The sequence below is a fragment of the Dromaius novaehollandiae genome, chromosome 18 (assembly GCF_036370855.1).
Source record: "Dromaius novaehollandiae isolate bDroNov1 chromosome 18, bDroNov1.hap1, whole genome shotgun sequence".
Classification (NCBI taxonomy): domain Eukaryota; kingdom Metazoa; phylum Chordata; class Aves; order Casuariiformes; family Dromaiidae; genus Dromaius; species Dromaius novaehollandiae.
In genome coordinates, this window is record NC_088115.1 from 4366959 (window position 1) to 4378916 (window position 11958).

Consider the following 11958-nt stretch of genomic DNA (forward strand, 5'->3'; position numbering starts at 1 on the left):
CCATTCCTACAGCTTCAAGAAACAGCTGGGGGCACATGTGCCCACTGTGAGCAGAGGAGGCTGTTCTCATGACAGCACTTAAAGGCCCTCCCTTCCCCTGTCCCTGAGAAGCACAAATGAAATCCATGCCACTGATTGCTGCAGTCTGTGGTCCAAGAGCAGAAACCAGCTCAGCACAACCCCATTGCTAACTGCACTAAGCCATGTGCTGGCGCTGAAGAGGACATGAAAGAACTGGAATCGCGTTCGACATGACTGGTTTGCTTTTGGTGCAGAAAGGCAGATAATGATGGACCTCTTAGCAGCATTTTTATACCACAGAGGGGCTATCTGTCGAACAGGAATAGTGTCTCCTTTCTCTCTGCCCTTCACCTGTCTTATCAGGGTGGTGTGGAAGCTCTTGGGGGAGGATCTGCTCCTCTAGGGTCTCGGCACCATGCAGCCCCAAATCGGAGCAGAGCCGTAGCTTGTCCCACACCGGCCCTTTTAAATGTTGAGCCACAGTGCTGCATTGCTTCTCCACGTGAAATCACTCTGGGTTCACAGGGTGGGAGGGGATGACAGTCTGCGGGAAGACGCCTGTTCCCAAATTTGGGCTGCTTGCATGGAAAGGGAGGAGGGAAGCTAGAAATTCCTTCCTGCCAGGAGCCCTGCAAGCAGCACTGGGCCCGAGCCAGCATCCAGTCTGATCACCCATGGCCCCACTCCCTTTGGTCTCCCCAAAGGTCACTCTTGCTTAGTCACTGCAGCTTTTTGTTTAGGAAATACCAACCGGGATGTCCTGTCCTGTGGAACCGGGGGGGCAACCACAGCCTCTGCCAAGCTACTATAATAGACCTTTCCCTGCGGCTCTCTGGGACCAGGAAATCTCCGAGAGACTTGTGCAGCAAAACATAGGCTCCAAGTGTCCCAGGCGATGCTGGCCAGGCCCAGAGATCGCGGTCAGCAGCACTGTTGCCAAGTAGGTCTGCGGGAAGGAAGGTACAAAGCTCTCACTTCAGGTGACCTGAAGCAGGTCAGCACAAACCAAGGCTGGCCTATCTCAGCAGCAGGAAGGACCCTGCAAAGTCCTCCCGGTCAAGCCGCTGAGCTCAATGTGCTGGCTCTGCTTTGGGCAACCACAGGGAGGTGGTCAGGAGCAAGGCAGCAGCTCACAGGTGCACAGCTCTGGGACACACCAGATGTATCAGGTCTCAAACACGCCACAGCAGACAGCAGAAGTCCCCCAGGGCCTGTTCTGTCCCCAGCTCTGCTAGAAAGCTTCCCAGCTGGCCCAAGACACTATGCTCTAAGGACTCAAAACAGCTCTGCCTGTAAAACTAGGATGGCTTCAACCCCACCATTCAACGATGCTTGCAGAGTCTGAGGTGCACTTTGTTGTTTTAGAGAAAATAGTATTTTTATTATTGTTGCTCTTAGGCTATTTCTATTTCTGTAAACCCTGAAAGTTCAGCCACCACCCAGCCCTGGAGGTCTTGGGCAGGGCCATCATTGCATAGCTAATGCCCGAGAAACTGGCTTAGCGTGGATTCCCGAGGCTTGTCTAAAGAAGCACATTCAGAGAATTTCCCCATTCTGCTGCAACTCCCATTTCCTGTTTCGCAGGAAACCCCAGCAGACAGTAAACAAAAATCAAAGGCTATCACACCCAAGCGGAGAACCGATAAGGGACTTGGTCCTGATCCATGCTGCAGCCAAATGTGATAAAATGCCAACTTCTCAGAAGCCAGAAAACTGGATGATTGCCAAGAGGCTAAAAATAAGCCAAAGAGGGCTATATTTAAAGGTATGTACTAATAAATGTCTCTGTCCTTGATGAAATAAACTGCAGTTTCCAGAAAAGCACTCTCTATTTTCCAGGAGCGGTTTGGAGGAAGCTCTGGCAACAGCAGAATTAAGGTGAAGTCCAAAGCTTTCAACACATTTTAAAACAACTACCTTGTGGCTGCAGCTGTGTCAGTGCTGTCCCTCTAGTATCAACAGGAAACTGGGGACTTGTTCAACAGGAGCAGAAAGGATTTCTGTTCCATCACACTGGATGGGCCAAGGCCTGGGCTCGTGCATCCCCATGTGGCTGTCAGCACTTTCACTTCTGTGACTTACTGGATTTTGCCTGTTTGCATTCATTCGTTAGAAATAAATTAGCCCTTTCACATAACTGGGGATTAGAAGTTCCAGCCACTTGGTGGCATGAGTGTTTATGGTAGCACGCTGCCACCTGCCAGCACTGAGGAAGGGAACAGGGCAGAGGGGCCCCCTGAGCATCCAGCCACTCAAGCCTTTGCACTCAGAAGCAGCAACTCAGGCACTCAAGCAAAGTATTTTAAAACAGGAGCATGAGGCAGTAGACTAAGAATCAAACCAGAAGTAAAGACTGAACCATCCTCTGTCAAATAGCTGGCTGAAACAGTGACAGTTACTTCATCTGGGTATAACAGTGCCAGCACACTTACAAGGCAAGTGTTTATAAAGGCAGAACTGTCCAAGACCCTTGGGTGAAAGCAGCACTGCCAGAGCTCATTAGCAGCACCATTTAACTTAATGAGTAATCCCTGTTAAACTATGTTACAGCAGCACTGCCTATAAACAGAGCACAGCCATGAATTATAGATAGGACACCTGATCTGGTTAAACAAAGCCTTATTTTAATTTCATTTATAAATATATATTTACAAAAAGAAGGTATCAATCCAAAGAGTTAAACAAATGTACAGCTCCCAAGTATTGCTACATTACAGGGAGAAAAATATTGTTAAGACAATCCCACAATTTACAATACCCATTATTCAAAAAGAAACCACATTCTTCATTTAAAATACCTCATCAGAAGTTTGTAATATCCCCCGATGTAAAAGCATAATCTGCCTTGAACAGAACTACATGACAAGAAGGAACCGAACCCTTTCATACAGCTCTTCACACAAAACACATCACTTTCTTCCATCTACATGAACATTGTAACCTCAAATTTCATGATCATAGAAAAGACTCTTTCCCAGCCCAAATATTGCTTGGAGAGCACAGCTTGAGGACAGCATATTGCATGGATTCAAGAAATGTAAACATCTTGCAAAGTCACCACGCTAATGCCAAGTTTTTAGATAACTCCGTAAGTGGGTTACCTAAAACACCCTTCTGCTCATTTAACAGTGAGAGGTAAAGGGCCTTGAGTTTGGATTCAGCTCTGGTTTAAATGGTTAATCCCAAATCAACTGTACTTTTAAGAGCCAGTGAGCCCAAGTAAATTCTCCACATGTGTAATGCAGTGTATCAATACCCTGTCAGCCATGTGCCGCTCTATCCTGTGCTGAGGGCCCTGCAGAGGACACGACAGATCACATTACACTACACCCTCATGGCAGACTTGGACATAAATACTTGAGTCATCAACTGCATTATTATTGTACAGCCTCAATACGACACCAGATGGCATCACTTCAACAGCATTAGTCAGACAGCGACGGCTCACAGAATTGCTCTGCCTCTGAACCTGCGTGTGCACCTTTCCTCATAACCTGGTTTCACTCTCACTACTGTCTCCATTCAGACACAGGCCTAAAGGTAAAAGAGAGGTTTTACATAACATCCAGGGGTTTAATCATGGTCTTGGCAAGATGTTACTGAGACCTCCAAGAATACTTCAGATAAAAGACCAGAACTGCTTCAAATTCACTTTTGCAGTTTCCGCTAGACCTCAGCAATCCTACTAAAGCCAACAGCAACATTTCCTTTAAATTCAGAGGCCCCACCTCAACAAGCTCCACGTCATCCAAATCACAGAATGAGAGAAAGATAGAGATCTAAGGAAGAGCGGTCAGAACATTGTAATATAAGTAACAATTACCTCCAAGAACAAAATACAGGTAACTCCGCAGCTGAAACTATTCAAGGTACCAACTGCTGGAGGTTTGCAGGTAACAGAAGGCTCGGCTCATGCATGGTTTTTCCGAAGAAGGATGCTCAGCTTTTCTGTCTTAATTCATCCAGTACTTACAGACCCTGTGTGGGAGCCAACTAGGATGTTTCTTAATTTAAAGTTTAGGCAAATTAATTCAAATCAAACTAAAGAAAGAACTTAGAAACACAAATTGCTAGAGAAAAATTGAATGCAAGTTGCTGAGTGTTAACCTGAAGTCTTGCACGATTTATTTACTTCTTTTAATTCATACACTGTTTATGCAGCTCCCAAATCTCATGGTCAAAGTAGCATTCTCTGAGTTCACTACTGCAAATCCAGCCTGGTTTAAGGCTTCCGCCATCCTCAAGATGCTGTTTGGTCATCTTTAGCCACAGTCTGCAGAAGAAAAAAAGAGCACACCACAGAAGAACTATTTGAATCACTGCCAGGATTCTGGGGCAACATGTTCACTTCAGGGACTGACACTGGTCTAGACCGTAGGGTAACCACTGCAGTGGTAAGAACATTCAGAAGCAAACCCAGCTTCAGAAGAGCACAATCACAGCACATACTGCTGAGAACAAAGGCTCATCAACGTTTTAACTTCTGCTCACCCTAATGACAATTCCAGTAAACATTTGTGAACTTGGAGCAACCAAACCACTGCCCCCAGTCACCTGCATAAGACAGACAGAGCCACGGTCAGGAAACCTGAGAAAAGCAAAAGTTAAGTGACAGTCTAGAAGCGGATAGTTGTGACTACTGCTGCGGGGAACCACAGAATTAAGAAAACCCAGTGCTCTGGCAGGAAAGGACCTGATGAGAAGAGCTGACTGGAAGTGAGAAAGAATAAAAACGGCAGTAGCAATCTTTTTGGCTAAGAGCCATGCATGCTGCAGCACAAAGACCAGTGCAGGGTCCGTTCAGATGCAAGGTTTTTTTTGTTTAGCATGTGCTGAAGAGGAAACTGCAACAAAAGGAGTAATTCAGCAGTCCTTTATCCAAGAGCTGAAGAGTTTGTCAAAAGCTATTTTACTCTGTCACCTTTTTCACTCTGCTCCTTATTTCCAGTAAAGCAGCCATATTTCAGCAACTTTTACAGACCTTGTCCATGACACCAGTAAATAACATAGCTCCTGATGTGCTGCAAATGGAACTTGATGCCAATAATTAGTATGTTATTCTATGACTGTAACTAAGGACTCAAATTCACAAGAAAGCAAGGTATGCAGGGTCCCACTGCAGAACTCTAAACAACAAATTTTTCCATCTTTCTTTTCATGACCCAGACAGGAAGGAAGCTTACGGACAGAAACAGATTTGACTTGACAGATCTGATAGGCTTCCAAACCCCTGGAAATCTTACCTGCCGCAAGAACTGCTTTCCAAGATAGCTGGTGGCCATGCTTGTCAAGTTCTTTCTGCTGCCAACTTTACACCTGATATAACCATAAAGGTTGGCTCCCTGAAGTACCACCCCCATCACAACCACTGCCTAAGACACAGGAGGAAACAAGAGTCAGGGATTTACACCAACTTACCTGTAACATGCACAATCTATTACTGAGCTGGAGAAATCAACTCACCAGCCATTTCACTTTGAAAGAAAAGAGAGCGCTGAACGCAAATATCACCCAGATCATAGGACAGGTGATTAGACCTAACCAGAAAATTCGGGACTCTGCTTCTGATGAGGCTTTATTCCCTTGTGCTGATACCTAGAAATAGAATGGAAATGGAGCTGAGCAGGCTGCATTATTGTACAGATCACACTGTTATTAAAAACAGTCCTGAATCACCAAGCCTCCAGGTTTTTGCCTCCACATGACAGCACTCAGTGTTTTCAGGATCGATTTCTACATTACATTAAGATCTTTCTGCAACAGAAGATGTTTCCATTCAAGGGTTCTTTTTGTCAGTTTTCTATCAGAAGCAGCAGTGGCAGCAGCACCAAGTCTTCTTGGAACGCTTCTGGGGCACTAAATGGGCCCAATAAGTTTTGGAAGCATCACATTTACTCCACTGCTCAGTTACACAGCATAGGAACAGCCAAATGGGTAATGTTTTCACCTCCAAAATCACTGTTCAGACAACTGTAATTTCACCAATGCCAGCCTTTGAAGAATTAAATATTGATACTCTTAGCAATCAAGGTAGGGTAATTTTTTCATGCACAGGCATAGAACACAGGTCTGATTCACACCACACTATTGTTCTTATAAATCTTTTCTTTTTAAACCAAACCTGTTATTGGACTGTAGGTAGGTACACCACATGGAGTGTTTACTCCTAAGAGCAGAAGCTCTCAAGCAAGTACTCATTTCCTATCAGAAGTGATAAATTCTGGAGTGGGTTAACAGCTCATGACTAAATTTACTGGATCACCAGCACTTCAGCTACTTTTTTTTCCCCCCAGTTTGTACCAGTTTTTCAAAACTAGCATGGTCTTAGGAAAGGATGTGGCAGTAGGGAGGGTACAAACTCAGCTAAGGAAAGTTTTAGGTTCAAGTCCCTGTGCCACAGCAGACTTCCCATATGACCATGGGAAATGATCTTTACCTCACTAAAGATCTATGTACCATTGGCTCCACACATACAAAGATAAGAGAGAGGGGGAAAAAAAAGGTAAATATGTGACAGACTGTGAGATGTCTGACAGATGGGATACTAAAGTCATAGTAGTGGCCATAATGAACGCAAAGGAACAGTAGTAGCCATGATGAATGCTATATATACACATACATACATATATATATATATATATATATATAATGTTTCTTCCTAGTTCTAATAATATTCTATAGGATGTAGAAGCTACATCAGCTGTTCAAATTCACACCAGAGAACTTGTAGGTTGTGACATGACATACGAACCTTTACTATACATTATGTGGAACTTTTAGGTTATTCATATAAAGCCAGATCAATACCTCACAATAATTTAAAAAAAAATCTAAAAACATAAAAAGTTGAAATAATCTTTATTCAGTAGCCTACATGAAACAAGCAGGTGATTACAGATCTATGTTTGGAAATAAATGTCTACAATGCACAATCCACCATCACAAGCATAACTACTAGTTAATAGAGGCTTTATCAAACTAAGCCATTTAAATAAATAAATAAATAAGGAGTCCTTTACCTTCCTGGCTTCAAATACCCAGTGACTTCTACCATCATCATCCACCTGGTTCCACCAGCGAAGGCCAACCATCAGTCGCCCTGTGACATTCTGAAATAAAGAAAAGCAATGAGATTTTAATTTTCTGCTAAGAGAAACCATTAGTCAAATAAATCCTTATGAATAGTCCATCTTAGTATTGGACCCCAGAAACAATATTAACTTTCAATCTCAGCTCTCACCTCTCTGATAAGCTTCAAATTCTCTAGGCAGCAAATGCCACCTCTAACACCAGCAGCAGCTGCCACAGACTATTTCATATCACCTTTCTCTCTCAGCAGTGTAGATGGCTGTAGTAGTTAACAACAGTGGCTATACTTCAGAATAAAAGGCATCAGGCTCTGTAAAGATCCCATATTTTGTTGCTCTCAAATTTTGCTAAAGTTCAGCTCTTTGGGATGCTAATTCTAATGCTGCTCATTTGCCTCACATTTGGGAAAACAAGATTGTCCAAGCAAAGAGACTGGCAGGGGGAGGAAGAAAGCAGCAGCAAAGTGGAAGAAAGATTGGAACAAGTAACCTTGGAAAGGCTTTGGGAAAGGAAGGTTGATGGAACCCAAGCTAAAGAGACCTTGCAACCACATGCATCATAGTACAACACATAGGGATCAAACTACAGATTAAAAAGATACAGCTAATTTCTTCTTTTCTGAGTTAATCTTACTGTTTTTGTAAGTCCTTGAATAGGATGCAAAGATTAAGCAGCTAACAAGGCTCTGAAGTCACCCTTCCCTTCTGGTAACCATACACTTGGACCAACACAGCTGAACCGCAAACTGCAGCTCTGGAACATCCCGAAGCTGGGCTACCATGGCTAACTCTTCCAAAGTTTGGCAGTGTAGTGCCATAAACCTGCCAAATGCACAACTTTAAAGGTGCAGCCTAGAGAGACAGCTGAGCCAGTCTATTAGCTCACCACTGCACAAGGGGTTTCTGCTCTCCCCTCCTCTGCTTCTGGATACATTTTTCTACTCACTAGCACCCTGAAAAGTCTTTTGATTCCCCACTGAAGCAATTCAGGCAACTATTCTGGTAGAAGACTGTTCTTGTTTTATATGTTGGGTTCACTTCAGCAGGCTTAGCGAACTGAATAGGCTCAGCAAGATCAGAACTACAGTCGACACAAGGGGAAGGGATAGGACTGCTGCCTCCATGAGTAAGGAGCTGTCATATTAGCTCACCCTTCTCAGCAAACTGTATCCCAAAAATGAAGAGATGAGCTGCTTTCAAAAGAAAGCAATCTGAAAGCACTGCAATGACACAGTCATGCAGTTCTGATTTAAGGTACTGACTACACAGCTGTTGATAATTATCAGGACAAAAAATTCTGCAGACAGCATAAGTAGCAAGCTAAGCTTTCTAGAATGAAGACAGGAGTAAATTAGGGTTCTCATGTCTACACTGATGTATTTCCCAGTATATTCAGTGCAAGAACAAATTATTGTAATAATACGAAGACAGGAATATTCTTGACATTTTTAAAGTGATTTTTATGATAATAAAGCCTATGCCATTTTAAAAAAAAAGCCTGATATAGATGTTCTCTATTTAATTTTCAAAAAGAAAGAGATTTAAGAGTTATTATTTTATAACATTTTAGAATACTTGATAATACTTGAGGTATTTGGGGGATTATTTCCTTGGAAAGGTGAAAAGAAGTTACTTTTTTTTTTTTTGTTACATGCATTTCAGGACAGTTTACTGTTGAATTATTTTCATATGTCAAGACAAAGATAACAAAAAGCATGACAGGAACTTACCTTTACAGCCCAAAAGTCACATGACAAGAGGAGGATAATTGTCACCATACAGGCAATGAAGCTGCTAGTTAAGAGCTCACAAAGCAGATAGACAACTATTGCACTGACTCGAAAGAACAAGTGGAAGAATGACGCCACTGGATGCCTGGAAATGAGACACGAGAAGTACAGTATTGTCACAATTCTTTCAAGCAAATTCACAAAGAAATGACATTCTGTCACAGTGATCTCCTACCAACTCAAAGGCAAGAACCAACATTGCTACATGAGATCAGTTTGCCATGACTACTGCAAACGTGGGAGATCAGTTTAAGGAAAACACCTTCTAAACACAGCCATATGGCAGGTGCAAGGAGAATTTGGGGTGGAAAGGGAGAAGGACCTTTACTTGGTATTGAAGGTAATGTAATTTTTAAGGAGTAAAGGTCACTACTGACAGGGCCCTACCACACCTAGGCAGTGATGTGGTTCTGTGGGAGGAGTTTGGGTAAAACAGAGGAAGGAGGCTACCGGTCTAATTATGCCAGAACAGGGCAGATGGTAGCAAAGCAGCTTTGAACATACTTCAGAACCAAGACTAAGGAAGTGATAACTAGCCTAGAATCACCACCCAAGACTGTGGGAAAACTTCTATTACATAGAGCTCAGAGCCATTATATCAATTTAAATCCCTTATACACAGGAAAATAAAGAACATATCTTAACTTGAAGACCCCCAGAAGTATGAAGGCATCGATATACATATTTTAATATATTTTCAGGAACTGGCACTCTCCATTACCCAGAAATTACTCTCCATTACTTCTAACTAAAGAAAAAAGGTATTTGCTGTTAAATATTTTAATGTAAGATGGCAGTCCTTCCTTCATCACACTTCTGTCTAGAACTCATTTAGAATCTCTCTCCACTAGTCACAGACCTTATTTTAGACTTTTTTGATCTCCTGGATACTTCATCATCTGCATCAAAGAGGGACACATCTTCAGTATCATCATTGCTGTCCTAAGGAGAGGAAAGGATATAGAGTTATATAAGAAAAGAGAATCACCATTTTCAACTTCAAAAAGGGACAACTTTGATTACGAGAAGAATTACGATGACATCTTAAGATCAAAATAAATTTGAGAACAGGAAGATTTAACCACAAACAAAAGAAAAACATGCAGTAGCTGGCTTCTATTGTATTATCTCTTTTGTGGTTTGTGAAATCTACTTAAAACTCACACTGTTAGTCCAAGGATCCTTTCTGCAGTCAAGTACCTAACTTTACAGCTAGTCTAGGATTCTTCATTCAACCGCTTCATTTCTTTTGCAGAATTTATTACCATATACAAAAGCTGTTACTATGTCAGGCAGTAGATTGAAGCTCTAATAAGGTTGTTCATAATGTATCAGTGATGGAATTGGAATGATTTTTCACAGAAAGTGAGCAGGACTTTATTACAGGCCTTACAGCAAATATGACCAGAAAACAATCCAGAGGAATTACCACAAAGTTCTGTTTTCTGAGCCCAGTCTCGCCTCTACTGCTTGCAGCCAGCATAAGGCGCGCGTTACATTACAGCGGTTCAGGCTGCCGCATGTTCCAGGACCTCCTTGCCAAGGCGACCCGCAGCTGCCTTGCGGTTACCAACGTTTCCCGCGCGCTAACAGCGAAGCCGCTCGAGCCGCCGGGCTGCGGCGACACAGACGACTCTTGGGACTCCCCCGCGCCCGGCCCGGCCCGGCCCAACCGCAGCGGGGGCCGCGGAGGGGAGGGCAGTGACGAGCCGCAGCACAGCACGGCGGCCCCCGCCGCGCCGCCCGGGCCCGCTCCCGAGCCGAGCCGGGCCGCCGCGGACCCCCCGCCCGCCGCGGGGCCTGCAACGGTCCGGCCCGGTCCGGTCCCAGCCGGTCCCCGGCCCCACACGCCCACCGCCGGCCTCACCTGCCGGAGCATCGTTGGAGCCGCCGCACTTCCGCCTGCCCTGCTACGTCACCGCCCAGGGCCAATCCTGGCGCGTGCCGCGGCCGCCCGCCCGCGAGAGGTGGCCGCGCCGCGCGTGCGCGCTGCGAGGGCGTGGTGAGCGAGACGGGGGCGGTGCGCGAGACGTGGCTGCCGCGCCCTCTCGCGCCGCGCGGGTGACGTCATGGGGGCGGCGCGCGCGGGGCCCTCAGAGCCGTTACCGGCGGCTGGTGGGGGGCTGCGGTGCGGCGTCACCCGGCCGCTTCCCGCTTCCTCCCGGGGCGGGGCGGCTCGGCTCGTAGCGGCGCAGCAGGGCCCGGGCCGAGCTGGAGGCTGGCGGCGCGGCAGGTGCCGAGGGCTCGGTGCTGCGGCCTCCCGCCCGGCGCCTCTCCGTGCCCGGCGGCCCGTCACGCCCCGCGGGGGCTGCGGGAGGGGAGGGCAACGCAGCGTCGCGTCCCGCAGGGAGACCGGTTCCCGGAGGGATGGCGGCAACGGCTGCGGGGGGCATTTGTGTGCCCTAAGAGCAGTTGATAAGGAAGCAGGAATAAACTGCCCGTTGAAGCTAGGGAAGAGACATGACTCCCTTTGTTTATGTTGCAGAATGCGACGTACTGCAAAACTTAGGAATCTCTGACAAGGAATTATTATAAGTCTGTGCTTTTTAAAACAGCTCATACAGTGTCTTCAGTTCACAGTAACTGCTGGTTGGAAACCATTCTAGTCCGACCTCCTGCTCAGAGTGGGACTCTTGCCAATGGTAGATTGTGTCAGGCGCAGATTTATCTAGCTGAGCCTTGAAAACCTCCAAGGCTGGAGGCTGTGTGGGCTCTTGGCTACCTGTTTGACTGCTCCCTGAAAGACTTTTGCTTGTTTCTGCCATGTAATTGCTAAAATGTTATACACAGTCTTTAAATGAGCCATCAGTGAAGGAAACAGGAAGGATTTTTATCTTTAATTCTGCTGATCTCATGCTTGCGTGTGAACAGGGGATGAGCCTGAATGCTATATGTTACATAATGTTCTCAAAAGTATGCATTAATAGCTCTATAAAAGCACTACTTAATAGCTGGTGTAAGCATCCAGCTACTAGTGAAAATGCATGTAAGAAGAGCCCAAGAGAAGTTGAGAGTTATAATTTCTTTGACTTGGAGTTACAGTAAGTCTGTGATTCACA

The 11958-nt window shown here is 45.2% G+C and overlaps 1 protein-coding gene across 2 annotated transcripts; it reads right to left on the minus strand.

The window, feature by feature from the left end:
- Positions 1-2623: 2623 nt before the first annotated feature.
- TVP23C (trans-golgi network vesicle protein 23 homolog C) lies at positions 2624-10917 on the minus strand. 2 transcript variants are annotated; one of them, XM_064522467.1, is made up of 7 exons: positions 10767-10917; positions 9759-9841; positions 8840-8984; positions 7041-7130; positions 5485-5616; positions 5265-5393; positions 2624-4294 (listed from the first exon to the last, which is right to left on the minus strand). In XM_064522467.1, exons 1-7 carry the CDS (start codon positions 10776-10778, stop codon positions 4262-4264), a joined length of 624 nt encoding a protein of 207 aa, XP_064378537.1. In that variant the 5' UTR covers positions 10779-10917; the 3' UTR covers positions 2624-4261. The 2 variants fall into 2 exon arrangements, with proteins under 2 accessions (XP_064378537.1, XP_025976396.1); XM_026120611.2 differs by lacking the exon at positions 10767-10917 and adding an exon at positions 10329-10568.
- Positions 10918-11958: the final 1041 nt, after the last annotated feature.